The sequence below is a fragment of the Typopeltis vanoorti genome, chromosome 2 (genome assembly GCF_054136105.1).
Source record: "Typopeltis vanoorti isolate ZY-2024b chromosome 2, IOZ_Tvanoo_1.0, whole genome shotgun sequence".
Lineage (NCBI taxonomy): Eukaryota > Metazoa > Arthropoda > Arachnida > Uropygi > Thelyphonidae > Typopeltis > Typopeltis vanoorti.
Genome location: NC_143550.1, coordinates 117283930 through 117306671, shown reverse-complemented (window position 1 = coordinate 117306671; position 22742 = coordinate 117283930). Strand labels below are relative to the sequence as shown.

At 34.1% G+C, this 22742-nt stretch overlaps 1 protein-coding gene across 2 annotated transcripts in view; it reads left to right on the top strand.

Annotated features, from left to right (window-relative positions):
* Positions 1-22742, top strand: part of emei (transmembrane protein 161-like emei) — an 89019-nt gene that overhangs the window by 5540 nt on the left and 60737 nt on the right. For both annotated transcript variants that reach the window (XM_090412838.1, XM_090412847.1), the window contains exons 2-5: positions 4984-5084; positions 12982-13080; positions 16866-17117; positions 18401-18555. In XM_090412838.1, coding sequence (XP_090268964.1) covers positions 4984-5084; positions 12982-13080; positions 16866-17117; positions 18401-18555 — 607 coding nt within the window. The remainder of the gene's footprint in view (positions 1-4983; positions 5085-12981; positions 13081-16865; positions 17118-18400; positions 18556-22742) is intronic.

Genomic DNA, 22742 nt, shown 5'->3' with positions numbered 1-22742 from the left:
TGGTGAAATAATATGATACTGGTGACTTTTTGAAGGATGTAGATACAATATCTGCTACTTGCACTGAGTTTAATAGCATAGCACTATCACAGTAGTGAATGAGAATAATATTAAAGGTATGTGCAAGTTTTATGTTGTAAGATAGTTTCCAGTATTTATGAAGGAGCCATTGAATTGCAAGTTGCTCTGTTTTCTTTCATAATTCAGAACAGTCATAACTAACAGCATAAACATTTGGAACACTCGTTGAAACATTAATCACGAACTGTCGTTAGTACCATTATTTGGATTGAGAACATGCGCTTCTTTATTTGATTTGTATCATTGCTTGTTAGCTTTGTAATTGTGAATGAGTGGCACAAACAGGAAGAAAAAAGCTTAATTTATACTTTCTTGACTAAGTAGTTCCATTGTCATTTTGTTAAGGTACTTTTACTGCAGCATAGAAATTAATTTGATTAACTTTTTTAGTTTTTGTAAATAGCATTTTTTGTTACCAATAAATTGTTGTTTTTGTTTAATTCTAATTTCTAAGTTATTTTTCTTTCAGGTGAGGTTGTTCTGTTGTATGTAGTCTTGATGGACTGCCACAGATATTTCCCAGACTAGTATTAGGTGTTCCACTGTGCTTTTTTGTAGTTTCCCATCCACAAAAGGTTTTTTTGTAAACTGATGGTACATCACACCCAGCATGGACTAAGTGTTTTTTTTATTAATTATATTTTTATTTATTTATTTTTTTTTTTACATAGCCCAGAAATGCTGCTCTAGAGACCCAACACAAAACTTTTAAACTGGATGGTGCTATTAGGTGGTGAAATTCATCTCCCACTTGTTCTAATCACCACATCACCCAATGCAATGTGGTGATTAGAACATCAGTATATGCAGCTACTTTTTTTGTAATTAAAGTGTCTTTCTTGAGTGAAATTACTTGTAACAGCTATTATGAAAAAACTTGCCAACTTTTGACACATCACTGGAATGAATATTTCTCCTATGTTCATGATGAATTGTCAAATTTTGTTGGGAAAAATTGGTCAACCATTGCCAAGAACAGAGAAAGATGGCAAGAACTGGAGAAGACCTTCGTCCAGCAGTGGACAGAAAATGACCGAAAAGAAGAAGTTCGTATCACATTTTTCTTAATAAAGATTAGCATTCATAATTACAAATTCAGCATGTATCTTTGATATGAGCAGATCAGGTGTATGAGAGGATAACAAAACTTAATAATTGGGTTGTGTATGAGGGATCTGTATCAAGGAAGAGGAAGGTTCCACAGAGATCAGTGCTGGATCCTTTGCTTTATAAACTTTATGCCAATGATATTGTCACTGGATTGGTAGGGAGATATTCAGTTTATTTGCAGATAAAGTGAAGTTTGGGAGGTTATTAGCAACAGTGATGATGTTTTGGCTCTTCAAGATTTGAATAAGCTGGAAAGAGAGGCAGATGTATGGGGATGTCATTTAATGCAGCTTGAATTTTGGGGTTTTATGACTCCATGGAGGTCTGGAAAAATAATAAAACTATTTATTATTTAGCATATGGCTCACACACGAAAAGTTACATTACATTAATCCTTAATATATATGAACATAGTAATAGACATATGTACAATAATAAGACATAATACAGTCATGACAGAGACACTCAAGAATAGGCTACAACTGAATGTCTAGGTTGATTATCCAGTCGACTGCAATTGGTGTAGCATGGATGAGGTCTGACAGGTTTCCACTGTATGCACATAGGACACATTCTGCTATAATATGATTAATTGTCTGGCGGGGTGATCCACAGTCGCACCTGGGTGAGGCAATCATGCCCCATTTGTAATGGTGGTCTGCACATCTGCCATGGTTGGTGCGGATTCGGTTAAGGGCAGACCAAGTTTTCTGATGTAGGTCAAAACCCGAAGGTGTTGAGTCCACTAATTCATGGAAGATCCCTGTTGAAGTGTTACACCAGGACTCTTTCCACTTCTCCTTCATGTTGAAACTTGTCTCTGCAAGATTTTTTGCTGTTAAGATTGGAGGGTGCCTTGACTTTAGTCTGTTTATTTCTAGGGGTGGGATGTCTTCATGGATTGGAAGATTTGAGATTTCCATGATTTTGCTGTATTCGTGTAGAAGAAAGTTGGATCTGCAGATGTGTAGAAGCGGGATGTTGCTTAGCTGGGAGCCAGTAGGTTGGGGTTGATTTTACAGTTCCAGAAATAAGCTGCATAGTGGTGTTAAGCCGGCCATCAACCAAATACACATGGGCGCTGTTCAGCCATACAGGTGAGCAGTATTCAGCTGTAGAGTAAATGAGGCCAAGAGCAGTGCAGCAAAGCATTGTTGCTGAGGCTCCCCAAGTTGTTCCACATAGTTTTTGCAGTATATTGTTTCTTGTTTTTAGCTTGGATGCTGTGTTAATGAGATGTGGTTTAAAAGATAGTGTTCTATCTAGAGTGATGCCCAGATATTTCGGGAATCTGTTGTAGTGTAGCAGTTTGTGGTTGAAGTAGACCATGAGTTCTTTGTTAGCCTGGTTATTGTTCAGGTGGAAGCATGAAACTTGTGTTTTGCTAGGATTTGGGCGTAATCTACATTTGCTGAAGTATTCATCTAGGTCGTTTGTTAGTGTATCTTCCATTGTAGTAAAATTGGTGTGTCTGGTGGCTAGAGCAATGTCATCAGCATAGCAAAACTTCTTAGAGGCTGTATGAGGCATATCTATGATGTATAAGTTAAAAAGGAGGGGAGCCAGAACTGACCCTTGTGGTAATCCATTATCCAGTGTTCTTTGTTTATTTTTGTTCTCATCCATACACACTTGGAACAGGCGGTTGCTTAGCATGTTATCAATTAGTTTTGCTATTGTTTTGCATGGGACTGCACGGAGCAACTTGCAGACTGCGCCATGCCTCCAGACTGTCATAAGCTGCGGTAAGATCTACAAAAGCTAGCTGTTTTCTGGCATTGTTGGTATCCAGCCTCTATATGTGTGAGTGACAGAACCTGATCACAGCAGCTTCGTTTATGTCTGAATCTGACCTGTTCCACTGGGACTTGTTCTATTATCTTAGGGGGAATTCTATTAAGGATGAGCCTTTGTAGGAGCTTATAGCAGGTGCTAAGCAGGACAATTGGTTGGTAGTTTTCTGGTTTGTTGTTGATTTTTCCTGGTTTTAAGATAGGGATAATTTTTGTCCTCTTAAACTCTTTTGGAAGTCTACCAGTCTGGAGGATGTCAGAGAAAAAGCAAACCAATCACTGTCAAGCTTTTTGGCCTGTCTTCAACAGGAAATCAGGATGAATTCCATCGAAACCTGGAGCCTTGCCTGGTTTCATCTATTAGAGCAGTGTTAATATCTTCAAGAGTGAAGGACCATGAATATAGATGGTCTGATGGTCTGTTATTTTTCAAATATGTAAGTTCTCTTTTTATTTGAAGAGTGTGTTGTTTGTCCTTTGTGGTATATCTTGACATGTTGACAATATGTGATGCATATTGATTAGGAGAAATTGCTGATTGTTCCCAGACAGTCAGGGTACCACTACCTAGTTTTCTTAGAAGGCTCCATGCTTTTCTACTGGAGTGCTGAAAATCGAGTCTTTCTACTGTTTCAGTCCATTTCTTCTGTCGGTTGGTGTCAAGGCTGTGAATGAGTTCATCTGCAATTTCAGGATCGCCACACGCTAGATATTCTTGATACAGTTTATTACTATCATCATCCCATCCAGGGATATACTCCTTCCGGAAGCGTCTTGGTATGGTTTTCTTACCTACAGCTAAGACAGCTCCCACGAATCTCTTTATAATTACTACTTGTTGAAGGGATCCAACGGACATATTTGTCAAGACAGGCAGCAAAGGTATCCCAGTCAGCTTTCTGGAAGTTCCAATGGGGACGTTGGATGGATCTGACAAGCGGTACCTGCAGACTTACCTCTAATATAATTGTTCTCTGTTGGCTTCGGGGAAAGTTGGAGAGAACTCTTCTCGATGTAGGTAATGGTCGTCCACTGTTGTCTTGAGTGACGAAGCAGAGGTCGGGGTTGTACACACTATTTTAAGCTGCTGACTTAGAGGAAGATCTATGTTTTGCATCGAAAATTAGGTGCATGTTGTGAATTTCTGCCCATTCAGTCAAAGTATCTTTGCATTCATTGTTGGAAGCATATTTCTATAGCTTGTGGCTGTTAAAGTCTGCTATATGCATCACAGGGTGATTGTGCACTGATAGAACTTGTGGAGGCCACAAGAGAGCAGAGGGTTTATACACGTTGGTAATGGTTATGTTCCCTATCATAGTTGTTATCAGATGCACACCGCCGACAATGTTGGTTGTAATGAGGTGGGAATCTTCTAGGGTATTACGTACATAGGTGGCAAGGCCATGTGCATGATGGCAAGTGGCTCCAATGATAATGTAACCAGGAATTCGGCCCTTGCGGTGGAGCTGATCCTCATCCTTATAGTGAGTCTCTTGAATAAGACAACATCGACATTGTTGTCATATAAAATCTTTGAGAGGTATTCATATTTTGCTCTACATATACCCTCAATGTTAATTTGGCAAATTCGAACTACAGGTCCAATATTCCTAGTCATCTTGCCCTTAAGAGAGCTAATTCGTGTGTTTGAGTTCATGTGTGCTGTAACCAGGAGATCGAGAAGATAGTCTGGTTGCCAAGTCGCTCTAGCTCTTTAGCGTTATCCAGGATGCACCACAAGAAGGTGAGCTAGGATTGCACCCCAAAATAATAAAATAATAAAACTAATTAATGTTAACAGTTTAAATATTAATATTTAAACAGTACATAAAAAATAGTGGGATACCTTCTTTTTTGTGGTATCCTATATTTTGTAGCAAACAATAGGAATCATTTTACTTAGATTGACATACATGAGAAAAATGGGAAAGTAGTTCATTCATTTTCTTTTTTTTTGCTTCAGACTTGCTTTTCTAATTAGTTTTTCTTTCTTTAGGCTGTGTTTGGTGTACAGCTGGTAGTAACTATGGTGATGGCCAGTTTCCTCCAAAAGCTGTCATCTCATTTCTCTATTGGAAGATGGCTACTTTGTTACAGGTATTATTTTTACTGATCTAAACTTCTTAAAAATGTCACTAAAGTTCATGCATATATAGATCAAACTTTCCATATTACACCCAATTCTCCATTTACACGGTAGATTGGTTCCAGAAAAAACCGTGTAAATGAAAACAATCTAAAAAAGAATACAGTGCATATGAAAAAAATAGAAGGATGGTTCCAGATGTGAAAACCTGATAAGAACAATGAGTTATTTTCAAAGAAAAACATATGAAAATCATTGAATAAAACTCTGTTTAATTTTAATGGAATATTTTTTTATTTTAAATACTTATTCAAAGTATATACATATGTATCTTTCTTAAAGAAATTAGTGTGTCACTAATAAAACAAATTTCACTTTCTGACAGTAGCCAGATTCTTTTTGTGTGAGACTGGAATTAAATCACTTCCATCACTTTGAAACACTTCGGTCGTCCTGTTCATACTGCAATGGCGAAACCTTTTCTTCAGTAAAAGGAACTAAATTAGCACTAATTTCCAATAATTCTGAAGATTTTTTTTGTTTCAAGTACAAACTCTGTAATTAATCATTAAGATCCTCTTTTGCATAATTCTTCATATCACACCATACATGACTTCAGTTCACGTTTAAACTTTTCAGGTCGTTCAGTATTTGGATCATGTGTAAAAAAAAAAAAAAAAGACTGCAATTTACTAGCTATTTGAAGCCCTTCTTTAATTAATCCTTCAGTGAATAGAATCTCTTCATCATCATTATCACTTTTTTCTTTTTCATCGAGATTCTCAAGGATAGCTTCTGTTATTTCGTCATCACTAACAGCCTTGTCAACCATCAATTCTTCAATATCTGCAGACAAAAAATCATCAAATCCTTCTCTGCCAACTGCATGTGCCAATCTGATGATATTGGGATATTCAGTTGTATGGAGTACAGGGTTTTCTTTTTCACATATTCTGGCCAAGTAGCTTTACAGCATGCATTTAAAGTTGATGGTTTCAATTCTGATAATTCCAACTTAGCAAGTTTGATGCAATCCAAAATAGAAAATTTCTTCCTCACATCAATAACTGTCAGGAAAGTATCCTTATCTAGTTTATCCAAAATGTATTGGAATGTTCTTATGTAAGGTTTGAAGGTAGTGATCACACTCTGCTCTAGTGGTTGCTTTAAGGATGTTGTATTAGGTGGCAGGAAACAAAATTCCACATTCGGGGTGTTCTAAAACAGGATGGACAGGCACATTGTCTATAATCCATAAAACTTTAAAGTGCAGACTTTTTCCCATCAAATAGCATTTAACTTCTGGAACAAAACATTGATGGAACCATTCATTAAAATTTTCTTTTGTAACCCAACCTTTTTTGTTTGTCTTCCAGTGCACTGGTAACATGTTAAAAACCACACCTTTCATTGCCCTTGGTTCTTAGGGGTCTTTATGAGTAATAGTTTTAATATACGTTCTCCTGAAGCATTCCTGCAAAGTAATAGTCACATGATCCTCGGCTGCTTTAAAGCCACTCCCCCCAACACTTTTTTGATTTCGCTGTATAAGTTCTACTTGGCATTTTTTTCGAACAAAAGCCTGTCTTATCTACGTTCCAAACTTGATCAGGAGTGTAGCCACCATTTTCAATAATTTTGGACAGTTTTTGGAAGAAATTCCCTAATGCTGGCTCATCTGTAGACGTAGCTTCTCCTTTTATTTTTACATTATGAAGCACGTATCTTTTGAGAAATTTTGTAAGCCAAACTTTGCTTGCAGAAAAATCACAATTGTGATTTTTCTGCAAAATTTTAATTCCTTCCTTTTCCTGAATCTGTTTGTACAGCCATAATGCTTTCTGTTTGATGACATTTCTGTTTGAAGGTATTCCTTTTTATGATCAGTCTTCTATCCACATCATTAGGGCCTTTTCCTTCTTCAAAATTTAATACATACCTGTATAAATCAATTGCACAAACAAAACTTTCATGAACAAAACACAAGACGTGTAAACATTTTGAATTATAAACAAGAAATGATTGTTTAGCAAACAGCATAACTCCTTCCAAGCAGCTTTATATAGGCTGGCCTCCCGTAATGGACCAACTTAACTTCAAGGAATCAGCACAGCACCCTTCTGCTTCCAGGATTCAACGACAAGTGAATATAACAGATCATCTGTCGGCTTAACTTTGAGGAATAGTAATTGCAAAAATTGATTTTTTTGTTGTCGCCAGAATTGTCTACATCCTGTAGCGTAGAGTAATCCCTGACATTTAAAACATCAGGAATGGGGTGGGTTCCCAAAATTCAGGTTGAATAGTGTTAAATCAAAATATACTGTGCAAAAATAGAATTGCTTTTGTTTTCTAAACTGTGTTATTTCAAAATTGTGTATATAAAAAAAAAAAAGCATGTAAAAAGAGAATTACCTGTATTTGCTTATTGCATATTTACTTATTAGGACAATTTATTTTTGTGAATTATTGTAGAAAAGAAATATAACATTCAATAGCAAATACTAGTAGAACTTTATGAAAATTACTTGTATGTTTATAGTTATCTTAATTATGCAGAGTGTCTAAAAAGTGTCTATAAAATAAAATGAAGCGTTAACAGATTTTATTTAAATCCTCGGCAAATTCTCTCTGTTGCATTTTGCAGAATTCAAACTGTACAAGAGGTCATCTGATAACCTCTTGTATAACCAAATTGATATCAGGACTCTACAGTGTTAGTTATGAGGATAGACTGAGGACATGCAAACTTTATAGATATCTCGTTTAATATTGTAAATTTTAAGATGTTTTTATATTTTATACTTTAAAAAATGTTTGTACTTTAAAATTCAATATTTCTTCTCCTTACTAATTTAATTTACTTAAAGTCATAATGCCGAGTTGTGTAATCTCATTGCTTGAAATAGACTACTACCTCTTAATCCCGTCAGCCTATCAATTAATTCCCCCCCCCTCTCAAGGTCGTGACTATGCTACTTCACGTGTACGTATTTTAGAATATTAGGAGTTGCCTCTGGCTTTTTCTCACGATGATCTCTGAAAATTTATTTGTATTTACGACTGCACCATTAGAGATCGCGTAGAGGAATTGTATATCTTCCAATACATGCAAAAAAAAAAAGCGTTCAGCACAACACAGAAATATCTCTAATATTTATCACTAAGTCGAGCAACATTTAAATCTACTTTTCAACAGTCGTGGCTACGTTTACTCTTAAAGTCACACAGGTTCTATCTTTTTATGAGAAGTGCATTGGTCAGGCAGAATCAGGTGAGTGATTTGACAAACAAAACAATTTATTCATGCTAAATCAAAGTACATAAAAAAAGTTTACACTACGCATACTAAATTAATCCAACTGAAATTCACTAATCAAAATTGACATGGAAAAAACATAAAATTCACGTGTCTAGTTCTCCACTAGATTACTTAACATTTCTCGCTTAAGCTCAATGACTGATGCAATTAATTACACAGATAATTCAGACACAGAAGCAGACTTGCACATACTTTACATTAATTTAACTCAGACTATATATGATATTAGGCTTAACAGAACTTTCACATACTATTCCTTCTTCAATATACAACATTATCTAATTCCTTATAACTCTGCATCTTACTTAACAATTATTTTCAACAAATTGGCTTTCTGTCCTTACTACTATTCTTTATGCTAACAAAAAAAAAATTTCAACAATCTTTGCCATTAATTTCACATCTAGGAAAGTCCTACACAAAAGTCTTACTTGTTACTTTGTCATCCAGTTCATTACACAAGATCCTAGAGATCGTTGACACCTTCTTCTACTTTCTGGTAAAATTCACACATGGGCACGTTTTACGACATCAATGATACCTCACACGCGGAGATCACCAAGGAATTTAGCGGTGGAAAGTTTGGAGTATTCCGTCACTGCTATTACGAAATTTCTATCATCATCGGGCATCGGCTGGTGGGACGTGGGTCCTCGTCCTTGGAACAGCAGGACACGCTGGAAATTCCTCGCAGCAAGAGCAGGAAAGGAAAATCAGAACTGGAAAGCCTAGCCTCCGAAAGGATTGCGCCCACGAAACCTTGCACTGAAAAAGCTCTTTTCCTTCGATTTGTCCCCCTTTATTCTGCTCTCCCGATTTAAACTCTCACAGATTTAATCGCCCGGATTTTCTTGAAGGGGTCTTCTCAGCCACCTGGTGGTCGCTGAGTCAAGTCAGGAAACCCATACTCCACTGATGTGAGTTGTGATCGCCTCAGGTCTTACATACTAATCCTGTCTGAGTTAATTCTTTGCCTGTACAATTTCTTATTACAATTTATTCTTTTTTTTTTTTCAGGTTTATTACAGAAAAATTGAGTTAAATATTAATCAGAATAAAAGTATATTGAATTAATTTTATTTCCAAAGTAAAATCGGTATAGATGAAATTTTATTCAAAAATCTTTCTATACAAGAATTTACAATATCTAGCTTAGTGTTTTTTGCAGTAGCTTGAAAACAGTCAGACTGTTGTGAATTCTATTGAGTAAAGTGTACAGAATACTCCTTGTTTTTATACCTTCACTTTTTTTATTTTATTTTAAAGGTAACAAAAAAAAAGTCATCTTCCATTCATTAAACTGATTATATATACATTTTAATCTGAGTACTTAGATTAATTTATTCACTTGTCTGTACACATATAACAGTTCTATTCTGGCTGAACAAATTTTGGTGAGTATTGGTACAGTAATCTGACCACAGTCAGATTACCATACCAGTACTAGTACTGTTTATCTGACCACATTAGGAAGGCAGTTTGCTGTTCTGATAATTGAAATACAATTACATGATGCTGTATCAGAAGTTGGTTGACATGCAAGACATACAGTTGGTTGAAGAGTTGTTGGTTTGAAGGTTAGATAAATGGTAGATTACTGTATTTTGAATATGACTGAAATTTATCTCGCTTCTTGTTTAAATCGTGACACTTTTACTAGCAAAAATAAATTATTAGTAACAAATTCAAAATTATTTATAAATAACAATGATTAAATAAACTACCTCATTAGTCAAAAATGGCTAGATTTAGAGCTTTTCTGCTGTGATAATGATGTTACTGTACAGGAATACTGTTATGAACTGCATAATTATTTGGGATCATTTTCATACTTGATTTTGCAAGCAATCAGTAAACTTGAATATTTGGAGTCATTAGTTCAGCATACAAAGCAGATGTATTTTGTGAATTTTCTGAGGTATGTACTATCAGTTTTGAAAGCAGTTCATTTACTTTTTTTCATGAATCGTATCAAAAGAAATATATCAGAAGCTTACTGAGTTGAGATTGTATTGGTAAATAGTACAATGAATCATTAAATTTTAGCTCTGCTTTTAATTATGTAGATTATCCAGATGTTAATGTGCCTGGAGTTAGGAATATAATAAAGCTGCAGGACTGATTGGGATATATCTGTATGTTTTAAGGGAGTATGCTGAGAATTTATAGCACCTTTGACTTTGTTGCTTAATGAAAGCCTTATTGCTGGAGGATTCTAATAGTGTAGGGAAAGTAAAATAATATCACCGTACTATTGAAGACCCTCATCAAACCATAACCCAGGTTGCATTCCTAGTATGGTAATTGAGATATTAGTGAAGTTGTTGGGAAGGCTAAGGTATAGGATTAGATGGATTGTGGTACGATTCACGTCTAGCATGTATTTAAAGGACAGTCTTGCTTTATTAATGTGGTCTCTTTATAATAGAGTAAACAAAAGATGATGATAACAAGAATGCATGCACTCTTGTTATCAACTTTATATGTTATATATCTAGATTTTGCAAAGGCATTTGACAGTTTGTATGACAAAAATTTCACAATTCAACAATGATTGTGAAAAAATTCACAATCATTGTTGAGATTGTGATAAATTGGATTGAGTAGGAGACTGGTTAACAGAAAGATATCAAAGAGCTGTGTATAAAAGAAGGAACAATACCTGAAAGGTCACAAGCAGGTTGCTACAGGGCTTTCTGCTTGGATTACTACATTTCATCCTGCATATTAATGAAATTGTGAATGGTTTTGAGAAAGATATTCAGTTGTGCTAGGGAGAGAGATCAGAAATGTTGCCTATATGATGGCTCTTAATTTGAATCAGCAGGCAGTATAATCAGACAAGATGAGATTTCAACTCTCTTTAGTTAAATGATTTTGCCCTTAAATGAGATGGTGAGCTGAATGTTGCATCCATAGCATTATGCTACAAAAAGTGACAAGAAAACCTGGGTAATGGTAGATTAGAACATTGATAAATAGGGAGATTCTGTTAATCTCCCATTTCTAGGCCACTGTGAAAATTTGGGCGATTGGATTTTGAAGCAGTATATTAACCTCAGAAAGGGTTTGGAGCTGATTATAAGGATAATCAGGATAATTATACGGATAATAGATTGAGAGAAGGTAATTTGCAATGTCTGAAAAATGGTAGAAGTCGTAATAAGAGAAAATTGAAAAATCTCTCAGATATAGTCAATTTCACTACAGGTTTGTAAGCTTTGCTGTAGTGAATTTTCTTTGGCACAGCACAGATACCATGAGGTTTGAAATTTTTCAGTGGTTATAGTAAGTGAGTTCACTATAGTGGTATTTGTTATAATGAAAGGTTAACTATCAGGAACAAGAAGAAGAGGTTGGAGGTGTATATGGTGAACAAAGGTATAAATGTGGGTATTTTGCATGGATATGACTGGAATACAACAAAAGGGACATATAGAGCAGAGTTTTTTATTTTGAGGAGCAAAGCTAGAATAGCTTTGTCATGGAAATTCTCGTGGAAAGGCTTAGACTTTGGTTATGCATTTTTAACTAAGTAATTTAAGGAAATTACAACGTCACTAGGATATACATTAAAATAAATTTTAATAATATACTTCAATATTTCGGCAACGTCACGTTGCCATTTTCAAGAAACTTAAGAACAAGACATGTGCATGCAGGCACAACAAACAGTAAAATTACTGTAAAATCATAAAATGAAAGTAAATAATAATGAAAGTAAAATCATTTTACTGTTTGTTGTGCCTGCGTTGAAATTATACGGAGATATTATATTATACTTAAGAACAAGACACGTGCATGCAGGCACAACAAACAGTAAAATTACTGTAAAATCATAAAATGAAAGTAAATAATAATGAAAGTAAAATCATTTTACTGTTTGTTGTGCCTGCGTGCACGTGTCTTGTTCTTAAGTTTCTTGAAAATGGCAACGTGACGTTGCTGAAATATTGAAGTATATTATTAAAATTTATTTTAATGTATATCCTAGTGATGTAATTTTCTTAAATTACTTAGTTAAAAATAAAATAGCTTTGATGGAACATTAAATTAAAGAAAAGAGAGGAAGATGGGAAATGAGATGGACTCATGAAACTAAATGTGTAGCAGGTTAACTCTAGCCATACCATTTGTTTCATGAATTCATTTCATTTCTTCCTTTCTTTTTTCCTTCACTCACTATCTTTTTAAATCATTTTGCTTTTTCATCTCAGTTTAGCTTCAGTTGTTTCAACACTAGTGATTATTAGAGATATCCTCTATTAGACTATATAGTATGTACAATCTCTGTAATTCAGCATTCATAATTCAGAAACAATACATGACTCATGCTTTTTTTTTTTTTTTTCCCTGCTCACAATTTTGCCTTAGATTTACTTTATCAATGTTGTGCTCTTTATAAATATATCCTGAGGAATTAACCAGCTATTTGGTTATCAGAAACTAGCTAGTTTAATGAGTACTAGTGTCACAATAACAAACAAAAATTCCAGTTTTTAAATCAGACAGTAATGCACATTCTTTTATTAATGAGATATTTTATTTAAAAGCCTATCTTAATACTAATTTTTGCTTTCTTTTAGGCTGGTGAGATATCTTCATCCTTCAGATGAGGAGCTCAGGTCACTTTCAGGTATACAACGTAATGCAGGTAAAGGCAAAGGAAAGAAAGGAAAAGATAGGTATTAAATTATTTGAGTTCATCTCATTTATTGTTATCCACAGATGTTTAAACTTCGCAAACACATTTTATGTATTAAATATTTCTGCTATTTCAGTGTGCAGAAGCTTTCCATTTATAATTAAATAATATTTAATATCTTTGTCTTTTTGCAACATTTATGGTTCCTTAATGCATGCCAGAAGAAAGACCCATTATAATAAGTTTAAGTTACCTATTAGATGGACATATTTTCCAGCCAGTTCTCAAGATTGAAAAAAAAAAAACCCCTGGATTTTTTTATTTCAAAACTCAGAAAAATCAATTGTAGAACTTGTTATTGCACACAGTTAAGGTTTAAGAATTCAAGATGACAGCAATTTGCTATTCCAGAGAGAATTGCTGTTCTTTCTGCTATAGAGACCATAGTCCTCAAACCATAATGTTCAAACGCATTGGCAACCATAAACTTGGCTATCATTGTGACTAAAGGTGTAGAACTGATTGTCTGTTGATTTTCCAAAAGTTAATTAAGACAGAAAGAGTTCAGCTTACTTCCTTTGGTGAATGAAAGACATGAGAGGATTTATAACTTTATTTTAAATATTCACGAAACATGCTTAATACATTGGTCTTCTGACTTGGACAACACTGATTTGAATACAGCCACTTCTCACTATAACAAATCTGTATGGATCACAGGAATAGTTTGTTGTAAGTGGGTAGTTTGCCATAGTGAATTTCTTTTAGCATAGCATTGTACCTATGGGACTTTGTTGGATTGGCTTTCTAGTGGTTTGTTATAGTGGTGTTTGCTGTAGTGAGCATTGACTGTATAGGAATTTTATTTATCTTACTTGGTATTAAATAATTCCTATACCTGAAACCAAAGTTCTGCAACTATAAAAGTAGTTGTTTGAAACTGAACTTTATCCATATCATTAATATTAATCCTAATTTAGTGTTATAAATCAGTCTCAGATTGAGAGGATAAGCTCTTTTCATTGTGCATAACAAACTAGTTGAACACAGGCAGTCTCAGTATTAATTCTTTCAACTACCAAGATTTTTTTTTTTACATTTTTTTATTGTTTTTCTCCTAAAATATTCCTTTCATGAACTCGTACACATAAATCTCTTTTGGCATTGCATTAAACTGTGATGTAGTAATCTGAAATATACTCGTTATTAAGTTTTTTAAAAACATGATATAAGTACTTTTTATTTGAAGAAAATAAATGAAACTCTAATGTCACATTTATTTGACTTTCATCATGTCTGAGTTTTTTGCATTTGGTACTTGGTATTGACTAAGTGCAATAGTTGTCAGTATTGGCATACTTGCAGATAGCTGACAGCAAAAACAAAAAAATTGTTAATAGTAATATTTAAACAATGAAATGAGAGATTGCTTATTTAAGCAATCCATTGCAATTTTATTATTATTTATTTATTTTTTAGTCGTAGATGAAATACTGAAATATCACCAACTTAAAATTGTCTTTTCTTGATAGATGGCAGAGATGCATATATTTTTGTGAATCCTACCACAAAAAGCCATAAACCTATATTAGTGCTAGTCCTGTAGGTGGACTAAAAGCTAAATAAATATGGAAACCAAACATGAAACTTTTTCAAGCCACTTCATGTTTCCATTAAGCTAGGTGGACTGAGTGATTAAAAAGTTTCTGCCACCTACACGAACAATTTCTGTTGATTCTTGCAGAGTCAAGTATATATCATATTTGCCAGCGTATAAGATGCACTTTTTTTCTTTGAAAATAGGTCTGAAAAACAGGGTGCGTCTTATACGCCGATACTAAGTTTTTTATTACTTTCATTTCTGGAAATTTTCTCTGTTCCGACTTGGAGCTCGCGTAACTCGGAAGTTCCGAGTTACGCAATTTCTTTCTTGCTTCCTTGCGGTATGTGAGAGCATTCCAGTTACGTAGAGTTCAGTGGATGCGTATGCGCTGTCATCGGCGATCACAGCTGTTAAATCACAGATATGCCATTAAATTTTCTCTAAATTTCTTGGTAAATTATGGGTGAAAAACGTCGACATTGCTACAATACAAGTTACATTGCGTATGCTAAAGAACATGGAAACAGGGCTGCAGAGAGAGGCATTTTGGGCCACCCCAAACTGAGAAAATGATAAGAACTTGGTGAAATCAGGAAGAGGATCTAAAAAAAAAAAAGCAACTCACAGTAAACATAACCTACGAAGTGGAACTGCAAAATGGCCAGAACTTGAAGCAGAAATGAATACTTGGATTTTAGACAACAGAAAAGTGGGACTTTCAGTGTCTACAAAAATGATTATTCATCAAGAGAAAGCGATAGTCACTTACAGAGGGATCGCTAACTTTACTGGATCAACATCATGGTGTTCAAGATTCATGAAGAGAAACCTGCTATGTATGAGGACTAAAACAAAAATATCACAAAAGATGCCAGCTGAATATGAAGAAAAATTATTGAATTTTATTATGTAAATTCATTATAATATTCAGTGATAAAGTTTTTTTCCTAAAAAATGTAAAAAAAAAGGGGTGCGTCTAATACGCCGGCAAATACGGTGTGTGTATATGTGTGTGTGTGTGTGTGTGTGTGTGTAGAAAGTATTTTACCTTGGGTATAATAAATGTTAAAGTTACCAAGCTATTTTTAAACCTGGTTTTACTCCATTTCCCAAGTAAGCAAACAAGTCAAGTTTGTGCCTGCAAGTGTTGCAAGTCTAGCTGATCCTACAGGTAGTGCAAGACCAAGGCAACTCATGGTAAAAGTAGTATAAGCTTAATATTTACCCTTAATGCAAAGCGCATCTCCTAGAGGAGATGTATGATGTTTTGTATTAAAGGCAAGGTGGCCACTACCCAGACCGGTTTTGACCTTTATTGAGGTCTCATCAGTGGGAACCAGGCTAGAAATACCAAGATTTTAGTAATACAGAGCTCATAAGTATTTTACCAGAACAAGTTACCATAAGGTGTTTTAACCTTATTAAATAAAAATCTCAGGAGGAGATATAAATGTAGAAAATATTTTACCTTGGGTATAATAAATGTTAAAGTTACCAAGCTATTTTTAAACCTGGTTTTACTCCATTTCCCAAGTAAGCAAACAGACAAACAAGTCAAGTTTGCGCCTGCAAGTGTTGCAAGTCTAGCTTATCCTACAGGTAGTACAAGACCAAGGCAACTCATGGTAAAAGTAACCATCAAATTTAAACCCAACAAACACTTAAAAAAGTTTAGTGTTTGTTGGGTACAGTTTGACTATAAATTTTTTTGCAATTATTTTCATTCCTTGTTTATAGTAACTAATAACTTAGTTTTATATGATATAAATTAAAGATACCAAGAAATCATATACTTGGTTTAATCCTTTATCCAAGTGTGAGCAAACAAGTTTGCACCTGAACTATTTTCAAGACTGGGGCAACTTGTATATAGAAGCTTATAACTTCATGCTACTTGCCTTAGTATTCCATAATGGGAAGGGTCACTATCCAGACTAGTTTCGACCTTTATTGAGGTATCTTCAGTGGGAGCTAGACCCAGAGGTGATACCAAGGTTGAAGTAATGCAGAAGTCTTGGTTTTATATGGTTCCAGATTTTTATTGAAACAAGGAATCAACAACTGTTGGCTTATATAATGTGGAATGTTTACCTCAAATGATAGTGATCATGTATGTTAATGTTACTTATCACTTGTTTTGAAAGATATATGTATTTTGATTTAATAATTAAAATTATGGTTAAATTTTACTTATATGCAAACATTTTCTTTTCTCTATTTAGACATAATGAAAATACTGAAGATACAGAATTTTTAGTTCCAAAAAATCTAGAACTACAGCTTGATTCAGTTGCAGTACAGCCACTGGATATGTTCCAGTTAAGGTTTTATTCTGAATATCAGTGGCTTTTAGACTTTGCTTTATGTTCAGTTATTGTCTATTCTCTCACAGAGCTGTATTACTTTCTCATGCCTGCTAAGGAAGAAGTAAATCTCAGTATTCTGTGGTGTATTCTTGTTTTGGGATTTACTTTGTATCCTTTTATAAAAAAAAAATTGCATTTATACTTTGTGCATCCTTGGTGTATTTTGCTCAGTATAAAGAGGGCAGTAAATAAAATAATTTCGATCCTTGCTACCATATTTAGATATTTTATATTTGAGTTGATAACATTACATTTTTGGACCATCATAAGGAGGTAAATTATAATGATTAATTTGGATTTAAGTTTATATTAAAACTTTATTTAGATTTTATTAAAAATATTTTGATCTGTTGTCTGCCTTATGTAATTTTTTTTATAATTTTTATCAGAAATCAGTTCCAGTAATTTTTGCTTCAGATGGCATATATTACAAATTATGATTATGTGATGCCTCTATATAAAGCATTATGGACTCTTGTGCTCAGATTTGGTTACTTAGTTTTCATTGTGATGTGGAAATGCTAGAAGGTCCAAAGACAAATAACCAAAGTGATACAGTACTCTGTAGTGTTGATTATGAAGCTTATTTGAGAGAATGTCAATTACAGAGGTTGATGGATAGGAGGAAAAGAAGGAAAAAAATATGATAGGGATCTTCCAGTTAGTTAACGAATTCTATCAGATTAATACAGAATAAATTATAAAAAGAGTGGATGTTAAGATGGAAAGAATGAGAGGCCATCCCTGGAAGTTGTAGAAAGATATGGTGAAGAAGAGTGTGAGGAGTAGATTTTTTTTTCATGGAGAGTTGTTGATGAGTGGAATGCATTGTCTGAGTGCACTGTGAGTGCAGGTAGTGTAAATAACTTCAAATCTCATTATGATAGACATGTTTCTTGTTGAGTGGGCTTCCCACAATGAGTCTTTTGACTTCATGGAAGTTACCAAATAATAATAATAATAATGGGAGGGGGGAATCTTCTGGACAAACAGTTCATAAAAAAAAGGGTGTTTTAATGGAAAATAATGGTATTTTCTGTAGTGAGATTGACTATAGTGCTTTTTCAGAGCACTAAATACACCTTACACTGTATAAAATTTGTATATGTTTCTATAGTAATTGTAAAAAAAAAAACTAAATATTTTGTATATTTCATGTGTGGAATACAAATGAAATATACAGTATTTTTTTTTTAATTAGTATGCTCATACCATGAAAAAATTTTTTTTTAAAGAGCCAAGCAAAATGAAACATGAAAGTAAGCTAAATGAAAAATTTATCTTGTTTTTCTGCTGTTCCAGCAAAATAAAAAAATCTTGATTGAAAAAATTGTTTTTTTTTTCTTTGTGCAAATTTATATTGGAAATTATCTCTTAACTAAAATTATTAGAAAAATTTTATTATCTCTAACAGCTTTGTATTTTCGAGGAGAAGAAGCAATTGGAGAGAGATCTTTATGCTTAACATCAGGATTTTTATTTTTCTTTCTTGCAATGATAGTCTTAATTGCAGATGAGAATCTTTTAGAATTTGGTCTGCAGCCAGGTGAGTTACTATTGTTTAAAATTTACTGCGAAATAACTTCAGAGGTGGAGGATTTGAAATTATGGTTGATACTTCATGTTTCAGATAGCTTTTCTTGAAATCATAAATTATTTCCTGTTTGAATAGAACAAGAAACCAGATTGTGTGTGTGTGTGTGTGTGTGTGTGTGTGTGTGTGTGTGTGTGTGTGTGTACACACAATATATATATATATATATATATATATTAAGGATACCAAGTAATTTTATAAACTTGTTTTTATTTATTTTTTATATATATATACATATGTACACACACACACACACACACACACACACACACACACACACACACACACACACACACACACAATTTTATGGATAACTTCTGACATGTATTTTCAGATAAAATATTTCCCAATTTCAAATGGAAAATATTTTATCATTTTTGTGACTCTGTGGACGTAAGATTGTTAGTACTGTGGGTGGCCTAAGAATTTTTTTTTTCTTTTACTTATTTTTTTATCTAATCTAGAAAGCTTGCTCTAGAAACCAAACATGAAACTTTTCCAAGCCATTTCAATAAGCAGCACATTGGTCTTCCACCAGGTGATGAAGTTTCCTCCATGCTCCATGGTGGAATTCGAACCTGCAGCTGGTTGGTTGTACAGCAGATATGCTAACTGCTCTGCAAGGAAGATATACTTTTTTGAAATTGCTTCATAATGGATAGCTATTCCTGTAGTAATTCAATGCTGTACTGTTGTGAACTGTACCTGAAACAATATGATGGCAAGTAGAAGGTAGGCCTCTCTTTAGTCAGTTTTAGCAGATTCAGTGGTAAATGTGTATCATTTATTCTTTATCTCATCTCTGTTTTCAGATTTCATATCTTCCAAAATTCTCTTATCCTTTCCTAGAATTTTTTTTGTTTTTGTTCTTTTAAGATTTCATCAAAATAGTTAGTTTTTTATTTATTTATTTTACATTGAATAAGGCAAACAGAACACATAAAAAAAGATTAATTATGTGTAAAAATAAAAACAAACAGAAAAATTGCCTATATAAAAATTTTTATGCCCTTTAAAAGGGAAACTTTTAGTTCAAGAATGATGTTAATAGAATAATAAGATAAATATTTATCTTATTATTCTGTTCTAATAAAAATTTATTAATTTCTGGATAAATAATGTATTATTTATCTACTTTCAGTCTTATTTAGAAGGAAATAGAAACTATCAACCTGGTGTATGAAACATTGAGCTCACTGCTACCTCTTCACTGGATAAAGAAACTCAAGTGCATGAGAAGGAGGTATTAGAACTGTTGCACAAATTCAGCAATAGGTGCTGATATCCCATCACCCATATTGCTGCATTCTTATTCAGTTTGAATGTTAAATGAGTATTCAGCTGAACTGACTATTCCTTTAACCAGGCTATATAATTTGAGTCTCAGAACAGGTAAGATCTGCAGGAATGGAAAGAATGTATGGTAATCCCATTGCACAAGGGTGATGCAAAGATTGATGTATCCAACTATTGACCAATCAGTATCTTTCTTATTCCTTGGGGTGGTGGTGAAGATTTTGGAAAAGTTGCTTAAGACTTGTATTCAGAAATAAGTTGACAGAGAATCTCTACTTTACAATAAACAGTGTGGGTTTACTAAGGGAAGGTCATGTTTTAGCAACTTGCTCACATTCTATGATGTTATCATTAAGCTAAACGAGGGGAATGGATACACTATGATGCTTTTGGATTTTGCTAAGGCTTTTGACAGAATACAACATGGAAGACTGTTGCATCAATTGGAGAATATGGATTTTGATTATAAAATATTACCATGGATAAGAGAATGGCTGACTGACAGATATCAAAAATTGGTATAGGGGATATGAGTCTGCAAAATTTTAGGTAACCAGTGGGTTACCTTAAATTCAATTTTATCCTGTTCAACACTTCCAATTTCAATTCCTCTGTACACTCTAATTCCTGCACCAGTAAGAAAACATCACTGTCAACAATAACATAGTCAGCGAGACTTTTCTTATTCCTTGCATCTTCTTTCCATGTGAATTTGTGCACATTTTTATGTTGGAACATGGTGTTAGTAATAACCAGTCCATGTCCTGAGCAGAAATCCAACAGGTATTTGCCATTATTATTAGCTTTGTTCTTTTCTCCAAATTTTCCCAAAATATTTTTGTATGTCTGACAGTCATTTCCTGCTGTGCTATTTAGATCCCCAACAAGGACCAACTTTTCTTTTTTTATAGTGTCAGTTGCTTTTTCTAAAGCCTCAAAAATTCCTCCACTTCTACCTTACTAGAACCGTCTGTGGGACCATAGGCACAAATAAGTCTCATTGTCCAGTTCCCCTTTCTGATATTTGCCCACATCACTCTACTTGATATTCCTTTCCATTCAAGAAGATTATTCTCATATTTAGTGTTGAATACTATAGCTACTCCTTCTTTTCTCTGATTGTTATTGTCTGAATATAACATTTTGTATTTATTGCTCAGAAAGATCTCACTAGTTTGTCTTTTATTTTGTTTCAGTCACTCCTATTATGTCAATCAAGTACTTATCCAATTCCACAGCTACCTCAATTTCTTTCCCATTCAGGCTTCTTCTGTTGATAGTACCGATCTTGAACTCTTGTGATGTTGAGTTGGGATGTGTTTCAGGATTTGTTCCAATAGCTGACTTTTGCTGTTCGCCCTGGTTCCTTGATGAAAACAACAGGGGATGCCCTTGTTTAACCAGGCAACACTCCAGCTGGCATGAAATTCTGTCATGTTTACCATTTTACATTGTGGTTTAAGCCAATAAGAATATAAATTGGTTGGCTAAATCCCAAATTGCCAGCCCATCGTCGTTCGTTAAGTATCCGAATGGATACCTAACAGGGTGCACCACGAGAAGGTGAGGATTAAGGTCAGAAGGCCTGGTCAGTTCTCTGCATTCCTTTTAAAGGCTATGTGGAGGTCCCTTCTCAGTTATACAGTTTTGACCCTTATATGTATATTTTTTTTACTTTTAACTTAGTACAAAAATCCTGCTCTACAGACCAAAATGGACCTGTTTCAAGCCACTTCAGGCCTCCAATAAGCAGGTAGTGATCTCACATTGGGCAATGAAAGTCATCTCCCACTTAAAATTGCTTGTTTGGAATAGAAATGAGAATGGGATTCAATAAACATAAGGTTGAAATAAAGGATAGAATTTTTTTATCTTTTGGCAGACAAGAATTGAACAGTTTGTGCTTAGAAAAAATGTAGTTATGAAACTGGATGCTTCTTCAGGATATCTCTGGTACAACTAAAAATAACATAACTGGACTGAACTTCTTCAGAGATAACTTTGCTGCACATAGACTTGATTAGAAAGCTGCTCTTTAGCTTCACCATTACAACAAGAATTCCACACTGTTAAATCTGTTATACAATTAAATGGCATTCATCTTCATAATCTACCTCAGGTGGGTTGAGGTTAGTATGAACAAGCCATTGAACAGCATAGTTAATGGTGTGCAGTTCTTGTAATGACGAAGCTAAAGAGCAAATGCTATGATCTCTGTTAAGCAGTCTTCACAACACCTATTGTTTCATGGACAGTGGCAAGAATCATTTATGTATCTGTCAGTGAAGATAGATTTCTAAACTGAAAAAGGTAAAGTTTTCTAGTCATCAAGATTATCCAAGGAGGTATGGATAATCTTGATGGCTAGAAAAAGCAAACTATTAGCATTCTCCCTTTCTGTAATGAACTTGATATATTGATAGAAAATATATTATTTATTCATCATCATCCAATTGCTGCCATGTACCCTCAAGGGATGTACAGGATGTGATAGTACTACATGAAAAATTTACATCATTACTAACTTCCTATCTACAATTTTCCTCCAAATTAGTCTGATACTTGCCAATACTCCAACATTATCAGATCTTGTATTTCTATTGTCTAAGGCACTTTGTACAGTATCAATCCACCTATATCTTGGTCTTCCTCTGAGTCGTTTTCCTGCCAACCTTGCAGAGAACACTTGTTTTGCTAATTTTTCCTCGCCCATTCTATTTAAGTGACCATACCATCTGAGATTATTCTGCTAATGCATTCCTGGATGGTGACAATGTCAAGTTCTTTCCTAATATCTTCATTTTTAATATGATATTGTCATTAATGCAATCTGTTCACGCCTT